The sequence below is a fragment of the Pelodiscus sinensis genome, chromosome 1 (assembly GCF_052426305.1).
Source record: "Pelodiscus sinensis isolate ZL-2025 chromosome 1, ASM5242630v1, whole genome shotgun sequence".
NCBI classification, from domain to species: Eukaryota; Metazoa; Chordata; order Testudines; family Trionychidae; genus Pelodiscus; species Pelodiscus sinensis.
Window position 1 is genome coordinate 72,706,308 of NC_143052.1, and position 16,581 is coordinate 72,722,888.

At 41.3% G+C, this 16,581-nt stretch overlaps 1 protein-coding gene across 8 annotated transcripts in view; it reads right to left on the reverse strand.

The window, feature by feature from the left end:
• Window positions 1-16,581, reverse strand: part of PPP1R12A (protein phosphatase 1 regulatory subunit 12A) — a 177,693-nt gene that overhangs the window by 45,778 nt on the left and 115,334 nt on the right. For 7 of the 8 annotated variants that reach the window (XM_075932387.2, XM_075932351.2, XM_075932358.2 and 4 more), the window contains exons 9-12: window positions 12,631-12,758; window positions 6,815-7,030; window positions 5,387-5,481; window positions 1,318-1,440 (exon numbers count right to left, since the gene is read on the reverse strand). In XM_075932387.2, coding sequence (XP_075788502.2) covers window positions 1,318-1,440; window positions 5,387-5,481; window positions 6,815-7,030; window positions 12,631-12,758 — 562 coding nt within the window. Of the gene's footprint in view, window positions 1-1,317; window positions 1,441-5,386; window positions 5,482-6,814; window positions 7,031-7,433; window positions 7,551-12,630; window positions 12,759-16,581 lie in introns of all 8 variants that reach the window. The other variant, XM_089780065.1, reaches the window with a different exon arrangement.

Here is a 16,581-nt window from a genome sequence, read left to right on the forward strand (position 1 = left end):
ATATGAGAAATAGCATTAAAACATATGGACAATATAATAAAACATATGGACAAAGGTTGCTCCTGCGCCTTCACTTTGACATTTCTCAGCTGCTAAGATTATGCAACCTTTTTATTTTTTTTTTAAAAGGAATTTTCAGTTTTTCTTCTTTTCTTTAAGAGGAAAAACATGTAATTATACTCTATAATATGGAACAATTCAACTACATACTACTGGAACCAGTGGTTCGTATCTGAGGGCATGTCTACACAGGGGAGTTATTTTGAAATAAGGTAAATGTCCACACTACCAAGCCTGTTATTTCAAAATAACTACTACTCCTGCTTCTGAAGAGGAATAAGCTTATTTCGAAATAACCTGGGAGTGTAGACATAGCCTAAGTGACAAAGAAAAAGGCTCTGAAAGAGTATACCTCACCACCATTTGCACCACTAGCACGCATAAGCAGGGCTTGACAAATAATACAATATACTCACCCGTGGCGAGTAGATTGCAACCCGGAAGAGCCGGGTTTGAGTGATCTGCGCATGCGCAGATTGCCGGACAGCGGGGCTCGCTGCGGTTCAGCGAGCCCTGCGCATAAGCATGCGGTTAGTTATTCATACAGCCATGGGTAGGATAGCTTTTTCCCCTCATCTATACACTTTACATGCTTCTGGCCCAATCATACTCACATAGGTGTTTGCAACCTTACCCACATGAGCAGAACCCATTGATGGAATTATTTAACTGAGTAAAAACATCGAGGAGTCTTTTGGTATGTTGTTAGTCTTTAAGGTGCTACAGGACTCCTAGTTGTTTTTGCTGAAACAGACTAATAAGCTCAGCCTTTGAAACATATCAACTGAGCAAATTTATGTATATGTTAGCAAGACTTGGCCCTTTGCAAGATAATTCTGTGAAATATATACTGCGCATGCATGGACAGGTATTTTCAATGAAGTCAAATCTCATTCATATCCAGAAGAATTTTTTTTAAACCATGAGTGGGTATGTCTACATTCTATGGAGGCTGCAGTCTTGCCTAATTTAAAAATCTTCCCATTCCATTCACATTTTTTCTACAAGGATTTTAACTCCTCTGGGAAGTATGGCTGATCATGACTTTGGAATTACTTTGTTTTATGATAAAGAATAAAAACTTTGCAGTGGCAATGTTTCATTGAAAAAGATCCTTGTAGTGTTAAAAAAAAATAAATCAACCTTTCAATATATTTTTTTAAACAAAAGCTAACAATGTGCTCACTTCCCCAATCAGTCCAAAGCAGAAATCTAACTTATTTTGCTGACAGCAATAAACATGGTCAGAGTCTCTACCTTTTTTGATAACTTGTATTTAGTGATGTAGGTCCTTCGTTCAAGCTGTTTTTCTTGACATCTTCCTCCCATTTTCGTCTTGTGTAAGAACCACTACTACGTATTGAACTGGCAGATGAGTCCCTGTAAAAAGATTGTATTATGTATGTATTACATAAGGCATATATTAGAGATAGTTTTGTTTGTTTCTTTAAAGGGGGCTGCAGAAAATAAAAAGTTAAAGGACTGGGACCTGTGCAGACCGCAATAAAATTACCATTTAGTTAGCAAATTCCTAAGCTCATGTTAATACTGAAAGATAATTTAATAGCCATCTTTTACTGGCTTTGTTTTTCCTCAAGACAAGGGCAAGAGTTACTCACAATGCTACAGGGACACCGTAATGCAGTCAAGGGAAAACTACTTACCTATAATTTTGCTTCTTCAAAGCCAGTTTCATAGAATCTCTCATTTTGGGAGCATCTCCACTAATTCAAAAGCACTTTTACTCTTTAAGCCACTGATAATGCGGGGTAGCAGGCAATAAATAGTAGCACACATAATCTTGAAAAACTACAGTTGTATGTGTAATAATCGCAGGGATAAAAATGAAGTATATTTTATAGAGACAGAATAAACAACATGGCAATAAAATTTAGAGGTTCATACTGAAGAGTTCAGTACTACTGAGCCATGAAATAAATGATAACTTTAAAACACAAGTATGTATTTTATTTTATTTTTAAAAAGACATCAGTGCAAGAGGTTCCCTCGGAGAACAAGGAGCTAAAGTGATGTCTTGAAAGAATGAAAATGAAATCAATTAACAGCATTAAACCAATACTCAAGTAAGTAATCTAATATATAAAGGAGAATGTTTGTATGTTTGTGCTCTAATAACTTGGACACGATAAGACCTACCACAACCAAATTTTCCATGGGATAACCTTTCCTCCAGGAGAAGGTTTTAAGATACTGTGGGAAGAGATGAGAAAGCTTGGCTGTGCGGGGAGAAGCGGCTTCCCCACCATTGCTGGAAGCATCTGGAGGCCCCTATTCAATACTGCAATTGGCCGGGGGCCCGGCGGCCAACCAATGGGCGGGTGTGTTGCTGCCAGGGCTCACTCTAGGCAGAGGGGGCAGAGCTGCTGTTACCGATCAGCTGTCACTTTGAAAAAGTGTCCGGAAGGAGGCACAACGGGGACCTGGAGGTGAGAACGGGGGGAGAAGCTGAACTATTGGGGGCAAGTGGGGGGTGTCCGAGGGGCCTGAACCATTGGGAGTGAGAGGGGGAGGGCAGGATTGTGAGGGTGGGTGGGGCTGGACCGTTAGGGGCGAATGGGAGGAGGGCAGGATTGTAGGGGGATGAAGGAAGTGGGGCTGGACAATCCTGCAGGGAATGAGTGAGAAATGAAGCCCATGGCCGGGGAGGGGGGGGGTGTCCTCTCTCCTTTGAGGGGCACTGGCCCAAGGGGCAGCACTGGATGATGCTTAGTGGTTGAGAAATTAATCTCGGGGGGGGGAGGGGGGGAGAAGAGATCCCTCAAATCTGGGCACTGGTCCTGGGTTTGATACTGAATGATCCTGGGGGGTAGAGATTCAGTCCATGGGAGGGGCAGCTGGTCAAGGGGGTGGTGATGGAGGAGGGACTATAGAGGTGCCAGCAGGCTCAGGTAGTTGACTCAGTTTCAGAGAGAGTTTGAAAGGTGTCTGTGGCATAGTGGGAGTGCTGTCTGCTCTGTAACCCGGGGTCCCCCTGCGCTGTGATATGAGATTCTCACTGACTCTCCCAAATGTGTATTAACCCAGACACCTAGGCTCAGCCTCCCAGGAAGAGACACAAAGGGAGGAAGGCGGAGACCAGCACCTGGCTGGGGGGCAGGGCCTGGGAGGGAGGCAGTGGCTGTCCAGGAAGCATGGAGAGAAGAAGCTAAGCTGGGGCCTAGGAGCGATGGACCCCTAACCCTAGGATCTGAGAGATCCTGGCCCGGGCCCCTATAGCCACATCACATAAGTGCTGTGCTGTATCCTGAAGGAACAATAAACCCCTCTCTATTCTATGACTGGTGGAGTCTGTTCTTACTGCTTACAGGGGTGCAGAGTCAGGGGGAACCCCGACTGCGTCATCACAGTGTCACCTTGAAATCTCTCAGATTCAGTAGGGCCAGCCCCATCGATTGAAGCATCCCTATACTCAGCTCTTGGATGAGAATCTGCAGACCCAGCATGCCTATCCCCTACTTCCCTACCAAAAAAACACATTAGCTTCTACAAGAATAATTAGCAAAAATACCATCTGATAGGAACCAAAACATTGCACTATTGAAGAGGGGCCTCCATATGCTTCCAGCAATGGTGGGGAAACAAGTCATGGTGATTAGGGGGCTCTCACTTCCACTGTGCTTTTAACAGCTCCAAGACTCATGACATGGGAAGAAAACAGAGACATAGTTTCTATTATGACTTTTGTATCTAAGTTTGCCAAGTCAAAAAACTCTGATTCTCAACATTGCAATGCCTCTTTTTTGAGTCAGAGATTTTGCTTTATGCAGCAGTAGAAAAGTATGGGGGTCTGCCATCATGGCCAGATGTCAGGCACTGGCAGCTACAGTGTGACTGGAGGCTGTCTGGACTAGCTTCTGTTTTTCTAAATTTTGTTCCTCTGGTTTCCCGGGCAAAGCCAAGTAAGTCCAGCTAGTTCAATATGAAAGAATAATACAATCCCTTCAAAGAATAGTAAAAGGCATAAATAAGGGATATTAAAAAGTACGTGTTTACATAAAATTTCAGTAGTCACATGTTTACACGTGAGGGGAGGCAGTTCCCCAGGAGAAGGTGCACTGGGAGCTGGCTTTTAAGCTGCAGCAGAGCCAGGGTGGGGTAACAGGTAGGCACGCTGCAGGCATATGCAGGGTTAAACATCTCTAGTCCGGCAGCCCCTGAACCTGACTGATGCTGAACCAGAGAATTTGCTGAACCACGGGAGATCAATATTGTCTGGCAGTATTACCAATATTTCCACTGCTTACTGGGCTCTTACAAGATATTTAGAGGTAAATTAGAGCTAAGCAGCAACATAGAGCACCTAGAGCCAGGACTGGCGGCTGTAAACAAACTATGGGACTGCAGAAAACTCGGCCACGGCCATGGTAAATGGACACTGGCTAATTAAAATCATGATGGACCAGAGAGTGCCGGACTAGAAAGGTTCAACTTGTAGTAAATTTGCTGGGTACATTTGAAACCTCCTCCACAAAACTAGACTTGTACAGGCAGTCCCCGAGTTACGCGGATCCGACTTACGTCAGATCCGCAGTTACGAACGAGGCCCTCCCTCTCCCTGGTCTCCAGCAGAGCAGGGAGAGGAAGCAAAGCGGCGGAACACGCGGGCAGCGGACAGCCCAGACGCGTCTGGGCTGTCCGCTGCCCGCGTGTTCCGCCGCTTGGCTCCCCGTCGCCCTGGTCTGCAGACCAGGGGGACGGGGAGCAAAGCAGAGCAAAGCCGCTGCCCATGTGTTCCGCCTCTTTGCTCCCCGTCCCCCTGGTCTGCAGACCAGGGGGACGGGGAGCAAAGCAGAGCAAAGCCACGGAGCCCGAGGGCAGCAGGACAGCCACGGTGCGTCTGGGCTGTCCCGCTGCCCCCGTGCTCCGCGGCTTTGCTCCGGACGCCTGTGGTACAGCAGCTGGGGCACTGCCGGTTGTAGCATTTGTCTACAATACCTAATTACTTAAGTAATTTCACTAATTTAGCGACAGTGTGTTAGTTGATAAAATACAGGTGCTATTCTTGCTTGAATACACAAAACACTAGGGATTACATTCATTTAGTGCTTACCCTACATATGCCCACTGTTCTTGTAAAAAGGCAATATACTGTATTTTATAAAGATTCTATTCCGAGGCAACAAGATAGATGTGGCATTGTGACTACAATATATTACCTGGTTATAAGAACCAAAGTGACAAATTATTTAGGAAGGAATACTACATATGTGTATCTTTTGCAGGTCCAGGGACTAGTTTCCAAGACATTCTGATATCACATAATTGTGTGTATAGTTAAAAGGCAAGTTAAAGCTGTAACAGTCACCTGTTTTCTTTCTCATCAATGTCAGATGTACTGGCCAGTCGTCTTGGTATTGTAGGTGCAACATATGCAAGTCTAGTTCCTTTATTATCCTTCTCCTTTAAGGCAAAAAAAAAAAAGCTGAAGTCAAGAATAGCTTTGTACAGTAGTCATGAATCATATTAAAAGCTGTTCAAATGTTTCTAGTTGCACTGCTATCAAAGTTGCAAAATCATTTTTATGCCACTTCTAACTTTATTCCAGGTTAAGCCTAATAATAAACATAACGCAGAATTAAAGGATAAAGCAGCATTCTGGGAATGGAAAACTTGTTCAAAGGACCCAACTGTCTTAATGTTATGCCCTTTTGCTTTTCTATTAATAGGTCTCCAAAGGTTCAGTTTAAAACAACAGCCAACTATAACTAACATTTAAAAGCATTTCAGTGTTTTCCTAAAATCTCCAAATATATTTAATTAGAACTATATTCACAAAGACATTAGAACTTTACAATAAAAATAATAATAAAAAAAGGAATTACAGTATTTTGTAAGCAGTGTTCCCACTAAGGTGCTGGGCAGCACAGCTTCACAGGTGATTAATCAGCCACCCCCAGTCAGAGGCTCAGGGCTCTGTGCATGGAGCTGACAGACTGACTGAGCGGGGCTGATTAATTACCTGCAAAGCTGTGCTGCCATACAGCTCAAAGAGAACACTGCTTATAAGAACCAACAAAACCATTAAGTTACTTTTGTTCAAATAGCTATTAGCCAAATCAGTAAAAAAAAAGTTTTAAATGATTAATTTAACAAGATACAAGATTAATCCTTGTTCACGTGTGAATGAAAGGGTATAAGGAGCCTCACCACCCAGCCCTCTGCTGCAAAGGTCAGAAACTATCACAATCTTTGACCTAGGGATGTAAGTGACTAATCAATTAGTTGACACTAGTCAACTAATCGTGCTTTGCCCCCCCCCTTCGCCCGCTGCCTCTATCACAAAGAGGCAGCAAGGGGAGAAGTAGAGGTGTGCTGGAGGGAGCCAGCTTAAAAGCATTTGTACATTTCAAAGGCGGAACGTGGAAGTTTGTAATGAATAGTCAATAGTATTAGACTCATGGTATTAGTCTTTCCAAAGGCAGCAAGGTCCTCCACATACATTCTTGCACCATATAATGAAGCTGGTCTGCATGGATGGGGACGACTGCTATGCTTTTGAAAAAGGAGCACAACAGCTGCGCTCTTTTTTGAGGAAGGCCTAATAGCTATCAAAAGCAATAGCTTAATGCCACAATTAACAGCTGACTTTTAGTAACACTTTATAAGAGCATCATCAACTCCACTGCAATGTCATGATAAATATGAGTACGTCACTATCTCATAACTAATATTTACACTAAGTTAACTGACCAGAACTTAGATGTGTTGTATTATATATTCTGAAAATGTTTACCTTTTCTTTGTTGTCTAACGAAGAAGAAAGTCTTGGGCTTGAAGCGGAACGCATAACACCTGTAGAGTCCTTCTCTTTCTGAGCTTCTTTGGAAGCTGTAATCTCTGCAAGTGCCCCATAGCTGCCAGTCTTTCGAAGACCTAACCTCCACGAGGCAGGAGATTCATCTTTTCTCTCTTCCTCTTTGGAAGAAACCTTGATTGTTGAAGTTGGAAACTGTAAACAAAGACATCATCAAGTTAAAGGCCATTAACTCATGATAACTTTGGTATTTCATGCTTCTTAGGGGTATTTCAAAATATTTATTATTTCAAGTCATCATACTTGATGGGGTTTTTTGGGTGGAGGAAGGGGAAACCAATGTATTTCATTTCCTGGGTAGGTTAATGACATAAAAAAATAAAGGTCTGAAAAAAGGAAAATGACTTTTCTAGAAGTTAGCTTGAGGAAAAAAAAAGCCCACACTTCATAATACACACTGTGAAAAAGATGCAAACAAAAAATGTACACACACACCCACACACACCCACCTGAAAGCCATGCAACTCTGGAATCAACCTTTTGATTAAATGTGTTACTTTGCAATCTGAAACCAATCCTGTGCACACCAAAGTCTCACCATAGACTTTTCACCTTTACTGGGCACAAGAACAATGCCAGTTTTGCGCAAGCCCTGCCTCCATGATGCAGGATCTATTGACTCCGCCACAGGCATTACAGGAGGAATGAAATCATACTAAAGCCAATTAAGACAAGACACAAAGGTGAAGAGTGAAAAAATGGAAACAGAAGGAAAAGGAGGGTTGAGGGTTTTTTTGTTTTTTGGTTTCAATCCCAATTCATGTACATTTCTCTTCATTAAAGCACAAAATATTTAAAAGCAACAAGACATTTCTAATTCCTTGGTAAAAGTTCCTATTAAATACACTAGACCATGTTGTGAAATAGTAAGTTTTGATCCAAAATATCATTTAGTTTCCTTAAACAAAAGCAATCAAGATTTCATATAACAAGGATAATTACAATATTCTGATCATCCACATTTAGATAAAGTTTATCTGCTGTACTTCTCACATGGGAGACCCCAAACATAAAACTTACCATATGTAATGTATAGATAAGCTAAATGACCAATGTATTCCAGTTTCTAATAATTTGATACAACATTGATACAATCAAAGTTTTATTCAAAATGTTCTTTCTTTTCTGTTACTAAAATACTTCAGAGACTCAAAATCCAAAATTTTAAAATCTAGCATACATAAAAGCTGGAACTACTTACAACACCGCCACTGTTACATTCAGTACCTTCAGGTATTCTCTCTCACGCACACCCTTCTCCCCACACTGAGCACCTTTATACAACTGTATATCAAAACATTAAGCTTTAGCTTTAACCACTTAACACCAGCCTAGAAAGTCATATCCTAAATGGCAACTATTAGAAAGATCAAATTTTCAGTGTCACACAGCACACCTAACTGTGGAATCACTAGGAATGTAAGCAACTAGTTGACTATCTGATAAGCATATGCTTATCGGATAGTTGACTAATGACTTGACTAGTCACTTTCTCCCACCCTTGCTGCCTCTATCAAAGAGAGGCAGCAAGGCAGTGGGGGGAGCCAGCTTAAAAGATAGTTCCCTCCCACCCCCCCAGAACCATCTCTGTGGGAGGAAGTGGAGGCACTTAGCAGCTGATTCCCTGCTCATGCCCAATCCCCTCCACCGCGCTTCAGCCTTTTAAATGCATTAAGAGCCTGCCATCTCATAATACATTTAAAAGGCAGAGCCACAGAGGGGGCTCTGCAGTTTCCCCATTTATCAGCTAATCGACTAGTCAACGTGTGTGCGCGCATGCGACAGAAAGAAAAGGCTTAGAACCATGGTCACCAACCTGTCAATTGCAATCGACTGGTCAATCGGGAGGCCCCGACCAGTCAATCGCGAGGCGTTCAGGGCCCCCCCATTTTCCCCCACTCCCAAGAAGCCCCACTATCTACCTCTAGCAACAATGGAAGTAGCACCGGCTTCCCGCAGGGTGGATGCAAGTCCTGGGAGGAGGCGCGTGCTGGGGACTCCCTGTTCTCTTTCCCCACCAACACCCTGTTCCCTGCCCCAGCACCCACTGCAGCCTACCACCTGCCCCATCAGCCTGTCCCCTACCCCCATTAACACCCTGTCCCCTGCTTCAGTACCCACTGGCACCCTGTCCCCTGCTACAGCACTCTGTCCCTGCCTCAGCACCCACTAGCACCCTTCCCCAGTACCATGTCCCCTGCTCCAACCAGCACAGTTGGGGCCACATCTAGGGCACACAAATGATGTGCAACTCTATCGATCAGCCAGTAGCATGCAATTTGCAAATGCGTGTCATCTCACTAAGTCAGCTTTTATCAACTAAGAGAATAAGATACCGAAGGCTGTTAATGATCATGAGTCCCTGACTCCAGCAAATAAAAGAGAATTAAGCAAGAGTGACTGCATTTAATAGGCTGTGGCATGTGAATGTGACCTTTTATTGACACCTTTAGTCAGAACATACATATACATTCTATGATGCTCTCATCTCCACACAATATATTGACCATTATCATTAGAAACCTATAACTATTTTTTGAACTTAGTCTATATTTTATTTCTTTTTCTCTTCTCATCACAGAAGTGTGTTCTTTACACCTGCAAATGTTGCTATGAAAGATGACAAGCCTTTGATGAGGTCTTCAAAAATAAAGCTAAACTACCACTTTTCACATAATTACTCCAGTATAAAGTAATACTCCAAAATCTGGAAGTTTAATTCTACTACTCAGCAATACATAACGCTACCAGTTTGCCCAATCACCACCAGTTCAGATGTACTTTTAATCAAAGCACGGAGAATCTCAAAAACTAAAGCTAATTTCTTCTACTTCCCATTAAATAACATTGTAAATTTGATAAAGCATACTTGATTGCTAGATGTTATAGAGCAACTAAGGAAAACAAATTAAAACAGAGAAAAGTCTCTGGGCACAATGCAATGCAGTAAATGGGGAGGGGAGGCATAAATCCACACAGAGTAATTCAAACCAAACCACAAAATATTAAAAAAAGAATTACCCTGAATGTGACTGGATTCATTTTCCCTTTACTTACTTCCAATTTTCTCTTTATTCAGTCCACGCCCATGCCCCAAATTCCTTGGAGACATAGTTGTCCTGCCTGGGTTTAAATCATTCTGTCTGTCTCTCAACTCCTGGTTTCTCTCTCCCACACAAAGAAAGCAGGGAAACAATCTATATCCAGTTCAAATGTCAACATTATCTCAATTAGCTCTCCCAGTCACCTGATCAACACCTTTTCTAGCTACCTGAGTTTAACTCCTTAATCACTGAGTGCTAATCAGGACTCCTATCCATTACAGCCTAAAACCAAGACACCCCTTTTATCCCCATCAGTTTTCCTTGCCATACTGCTAATACAGGTTGGTCCTCCAAAAACTGGGACTCTCATCCCACAACATCCATGGTCCAGCAAGACCACGGATGTTCCTGGACCAGGGAGTCCTGTCTGGGAACTTTAGTGGCAAGGTAGTGGGGCCGAGGACATGGCATCTGCAGCAGCTCTGTTAGTGGGGTCAGGGCTGGGGGACACAGCAGTCTGGGCTGCCAGTGGAAGGGGAGGCAAGCTGGGGGCTGGTAGCAAGAGACCTCCTTTAGTCCAGCAAATTCCCTCATTTGGGACTGGTCAGGTCCTGAAGGTGCCAGAGAGGTCCAACCTATACTACATGCCATCCTTAGAAACAGAGAGGCAATGCTATTTTAAATTTTAACAAATATTAAGAATCGATATGTTAAGACAACTTCGCTTTGATATTTTTAATACAGGATTTGGAAAAAACAGGATGACGGCATCAGCCCAGGGGCCACCCTTTCCCTCTTATTTAGCACAGAGAGAATATTCTCCCAGCTCATGCAAGTTATAACAGCCTTACATATTACTTCCAAATATGAAAAGCAAATTAAACAAATGATATCTGGCCAGTTTAGCCTGTTGATGTATAATACAAAAACATGATTCCAGACTGACAAATGAATACCGTGCAATGTTTTGTTCTATTTTGTTTAAAATTGAGTTAAGAATTTAGAACAGAAAATTGCCCAAGTTAGTACTGCTGTGTATTATTTTCCAGGACAGAGTTGCAGGGAGAGATGGGATCTTCTATCCTTGTTTCAACAGACACTTTAAACAATTTAAGAAAAACTTTTAAAATAAAATGTTGAAAGTAACATGCCTACCATTTCAATGCAGAGTTCTTTACTGTACTTGTTTTAAAAATTACTAAACAACACCACACATTTTGTGTCTATTACACCCACAAGTACCAATGAGAGGGGACACTACATTCACATGTATCAAAGGACAAAATTCTGATCAGCTCATGTTGGAGCAAATATTTTATAAAGGTTCTGAGACAGCAGGTTTTTAGAGTTTGAGGTATTTCCTCTTCTGCATAAGCCATTTTCACAGGACTCCTTTGGAGAGTTATGCTCAACATATTGTTTCTGCTCTATAAAACTGTTATTTTTGTAACTAACAGGGTTTGGTGATAAACATGACTAAGATCGGCCAAGATTGAAAATGTATTTAAAAAGTTGTTTCACCATTTAAAAAAATTTTGACTAGAAAAAGCAATTTCATTTCTAATATTGTTAACCTCAGATTTGCCAAATGTGGGCAGAAGCAGCAGAGATATATTGAGATTTTTAATTCAGCTCCATGAGTTTACACCCATGAACACTTTGGAACTGGCACAGAGAGCAAAAGGAGGCGGTGAAGAACCAAGTACAGAACAGTTAAAAATAAAATACTATATGGGAGTCCACCCTCAACTACAGAGAAATACTGACAGGAGACTGAAAGCTTATGACAGAGGACCTGAGCAGATTTCTCGCCTCAAGACCCTCTTCCAACAAGTCTAAAAATGTAGCAAATATGTCTAAAACAAAAAGTAACTTTTTAACAATTTCCATTCTACCTATCTATCCAGGTTTATGAGTAGCTTAATTGCTTCCAACACTGGTCAACAACACACACATGGTCCCAACATGTACTATATATACACATCTTACTATATATTTTAGTTAAGTCTGTTGCGGAAGAGTTCTTGTGCAAAAAATCTTCCACAAGAGCGCGTCCACACTGCCATGTGCTTTTGCGCAAGAGCATCCATAGCAATATGGATGCTCTGTTGCGCAAGAAACCTCTGATGGTCATTTTAACCATAGGGGCTTCTTGCGCAAGAAATTCATGTTGCCTGACTACACTGCCCTCTTGTGGAAGAGCTCTTGCATAAGAGGGCTTATTCCTCATGGGGAAAGGAATAACTCTTCCGAAAGAAGCCCTGTTTTACAACACTATACTGTAGATTTACTTGCGCAAGAATACTTGTGCAGTGTAGACAGCAGGCAAGTTTTTGCACAAGAACAGCTGTTATTGCGCAAGAAGCTGTCAGTGTAGACAAAGCCTAAATGTTTAACAGAGATGCTTTTTCTTGGAAAAAGTTGTTGTTAAACAACTAAAATCCTTCAGGTATGCAACACAGATATAGAAGTCACAGTAAAACAGGATGGAAAATACTTAAAGCTTTTAAGTTTTATTGAGTGAAGGCAAATATTCTAATAATGAATAACAAAAACCTCCAATATTCATTGTGTATTACCTAAGACTCATTTGGTCAAGCCAATTCACATTTTTACACAGGAATCAACACACAACATTTGAAGAGAACACTAATGCTGTCTACAAACAAATACATAAAGAATTTTTTTTACCTTCTTAATGGGTGATGTAGGTGTCACTTGACCAGTGCTTATCAAAGATGTTGTCACAGCTACAGAAGCTGGTTGTGTACTAATGTTATTTGCATTATTAGTTACAGATGCCAAGGGTTTGGTTTTGTCTGAAAAAAATATTTAAGATAGGTCATTTGTATATTTCTTGACATCGTATTTTAAATGAATAGTTGAGACTAGTTAAAAGTTCCAAGTAACGTACTGTTAGTCAACCCATTTTCTGTTCTTTAATGTTTGCTCCTGCCTCATTTTAATATCGCTTGGTCAAAGATAAGAACTTTTCCCATAGTTGTTAGGCATACAGCACTCCTATTTATATTAGTCAGAACTATGTGCTCTTAAAGGTTGCAACTTCATGCCTTAGTAATTTGCAGATTCCCCTCAAAAAAGTTAAGCTCTCAAATGCATGAAGGAAAAAAAAAATCAGCCTACTTAGTTTTGGACAGTCTGGGTAATGCAATCCTTGTTAGGTATGGACTGCTTGCCTGCAGAAGGCTATAACTGTTTATTCCTAAACTACAACATTCTTTTCTATCTTTATTAACAAAGGTTCCAATTCAACAACACATTCATCTGTGTGTTTAAGTCTCTAAAAGCACCTGTGTAATTTGAAGCACAAGTACCTTATACAGAGTAATATACTACAATTAGGCAAATAAATACAAATTCTGATTTGGTGTTTTCAAAGATTATATAGGACTATTTACATAGCACGATGAGTGTACACTACAGTAAGACTAGTTCTATTTTAAAAAGTCAGTCAAAAGGGAAAACAGGTCTAATATAGAACTATAACCACTATAGTACGAAGATATTATTGTGAAGTTCTGATGTAAAAAGTAAATAACTGAACATTGGTATCTCCTTACTTCAACCATCTGCTCCCCATACAAACTCATTCATATATGTTATCCACTAGTTTAAACTACTTTTAATGTATATAAGCACTGAAGAGCCAATACAGACCTGGGAGAATGATTAATCAATAAAAAAAATTGTTGGAACTTAAACTAACAGCAAAATCTTTATTTTGGTGATGCACATGGCAAAGTACGTGGCTTGGATTCTGATTCCAGGTAAAATTGGCAAGCCTAGCACTTAACACATTTTACTTAATACAAGTAAAACAAGCACATCTACAGGTTGGAGGGGGTCTTGGTGATGTGATATCGTGTCAAGACACGGATCGGTCATCAGGGAACGCCTTTCTCGACCGCTCCCTTATGCTTTGTGAAACGAGGTTTACAGGAACGGTCGACAAAGGCGTTCCCTGTTGAACCGATCTGTGTCTCAACTGCTGGGCTGTGCCGACGATCAGCTAAACCGGCACAGCGCGGTGGCCATTTTTATTTTAATGAAGCAGGGGAGATTTAAATCCCCACTTCATTGACTATGTTGAGTAGTCTAATTTACATGCCTCTGCCGACAGAGGCATGTACAGTAAACTTCCAATAACCCGGCACCTTTGGGACCCATGGGTTGCCGGATTATTGGATATGCCAGAGTACCGGAAGGAGGGCTATGAGGACTCTGGGGGAGGGAGGGAGGCGCGGCAGGGAACTGCGCAGCATAGGCAGCACTCCAGCTGCTCTGCCCCCGGCTACCCCAAGTCCGCCGCTGCTGGAACTGACCGGCAGCGGACTTGGGGAAGCTCTGCCCCCGGCTTCCTGAAGTCTGCTGCCGGTCAGTTCCAGTAGCAGCAGACTTGGGGTATCCGGGGGCAGAGCAGCTGGGGTGCTGCCGGGTTGGTCCCATAGCGCGGCCCCTCACCTGAGCGGCACTGCGGAACCAGCCTGGCAGCACTCCAGCTGCTCTGCCTCCGGTTTCCCCAAGTCCACCGCTGGTCGGTTTCAGCAGTGCTGGACTTGGGGAAGTCTGGGGCAAAGCAGCTGGTGTGCTCTGCCCCAAGGCTTCCCCAAATCCGCTGTTGCTGAAACTGACCAGCATCGGACTTGGGGAAGTTGGGAGCAGAGCAGCTCCAATTGTCTGGCTGGCCAGAGCACTTCCAGGTTCCAGTTGGTGTCAGACTATCAGGAGTGATGGACCACTGGATGCCTAACAACTGGAGTTTTACTGTAGTCTAGACATACCCCAGAAGTCAACCTACCCCACAAATCATGACATTTAAAAATTAACACACACTAGGTTTTTATTTACTTTCTGATCAGCTTACCTGTACAACATATGAGGCTGTACTTGTATTTAAGCTTTTTTCTGCCCACAACCCCCAGGAATAGAAATTTATCTTTAAAAAAGAGGGGATTCTCACATAATCAATGGCCTTGGGGAGCTAAGGTTAAGAACACACCAGCTATCCTACCAGTTGTGATAAGTCACAGGAGTTTGCAACACCACATTATGTGGTAAAGAGCTTTACATTATCCAACTGGAATCTTCCTTAAATTTCTGAGAATTTTCACTATAAAACTACATTAAGAGGAATACTGGGAAAAAGGGGAAAGTGCAGCTGAAATTGAGAGAGTCAGGTCTTCAGGGAAAAGCCTAAATTCTGTTGCTTGCCAAATAAAGTATGATAAAAGCCTTGTTTATATTAAAGAAAGTCCAAAGTTTACATGAAAATTAATTCTTGTGTCTCAGTCAAATTTTCCTGGCACAAAACCCATCTACTAGTAATCAAGAGAACATAGAAAAGTCAGAGTTCAGGAAGCATAGCTAGCTCAGTAACTGAAGCAGAAAACTACATGATGTATCAAAGGTGACAATTTAACAAACCTCAGCTTCTCTACACAAGAATGCAGGAAAATCTAAAAATCTAAGTGATGTTTGACTAAGTTTGAGAGTGATTTTGCAGTACATCATTAACCAATTATAAAAGAAGAATGTCTTATTAAAATTTAAAAACTATGAAAATCCAGTAAGGGTTTTGGTGCTTACCCCATCCCACAATTTTATTTATAGCAAATATTTATAGCATTTTTATTGGTTCAGTGCTGAAATGTAGCTTAGGTGGGTGAACTGTATGAAGGCAGAATATTTGAAAATGAACAGAGACAGCTGACATTTTAATCAATAAAGGTAGTTCAAATCACTATGCCCGAGATAATTTTACTGATTTTGTATTTGAATATCCTTGTTATAATGCCAATAGTTTTAACAAAGATTAAACACATGACAAAAGCAACTTAGAAACACTCAAATGATCCAAATCTCTTTTCTGCTCTGGAAGAATTTTATTTTTCACTGTCGGAATGTCCATCTGATAAAGTGTCATCATCTGTCACAACCTTCCCACAGAACTTTCAAAGGTGAGGCAGCTAAGACCTGATGGTGAACAGCAAGTTGACAGAGAAGGGAACTATCTGAAGTGTATTTTTAAAAGAAAGAGGATCTTTCTGAGGGTAATTAGAACCCTGTATGAGAATCAGAGAACCAAAGGGAAAGCCTAAAAAATGCACACACTCTCTCATATGGATCATTATTATGAGCCTTTTGTAGTTCAGAGACCTATGTTCAGGAAGTGGCAAATCAAACTAGAAAGGAGACTAAAAAAAAGTCCCAATGAAAATTTATAAAATAATTAGTGAAATCTTTCAAATTAACGATTTACAGTGTTCTTGAAAATCAGGATTAAAATGGTAATAGTCTAAAATAGAAAACTATATAATGTAAATATATATTGAGTGTATCTAGATATTCTGACGCATGTCAATAAATTAGGTTTCAAAAATATATACCTATCTACAATTTTTTTTGCCAAATACCAGTGAGATTTTTTGTTCCATAAGATTTTAGAACTCTAGAATAAAATGTGCTTACAACTACAGTTGTGTCAAATGCTTCACTTTTGCTTTGCATATTAAAAGCTTTGCTGTCTTAGTATAGCCAAGACTGCCTAATATGGCTTTACAATCACACAGAAAACAAGTTTAAGCTATGTATTTAATCATTCACCTTACAGCACATGCAGGC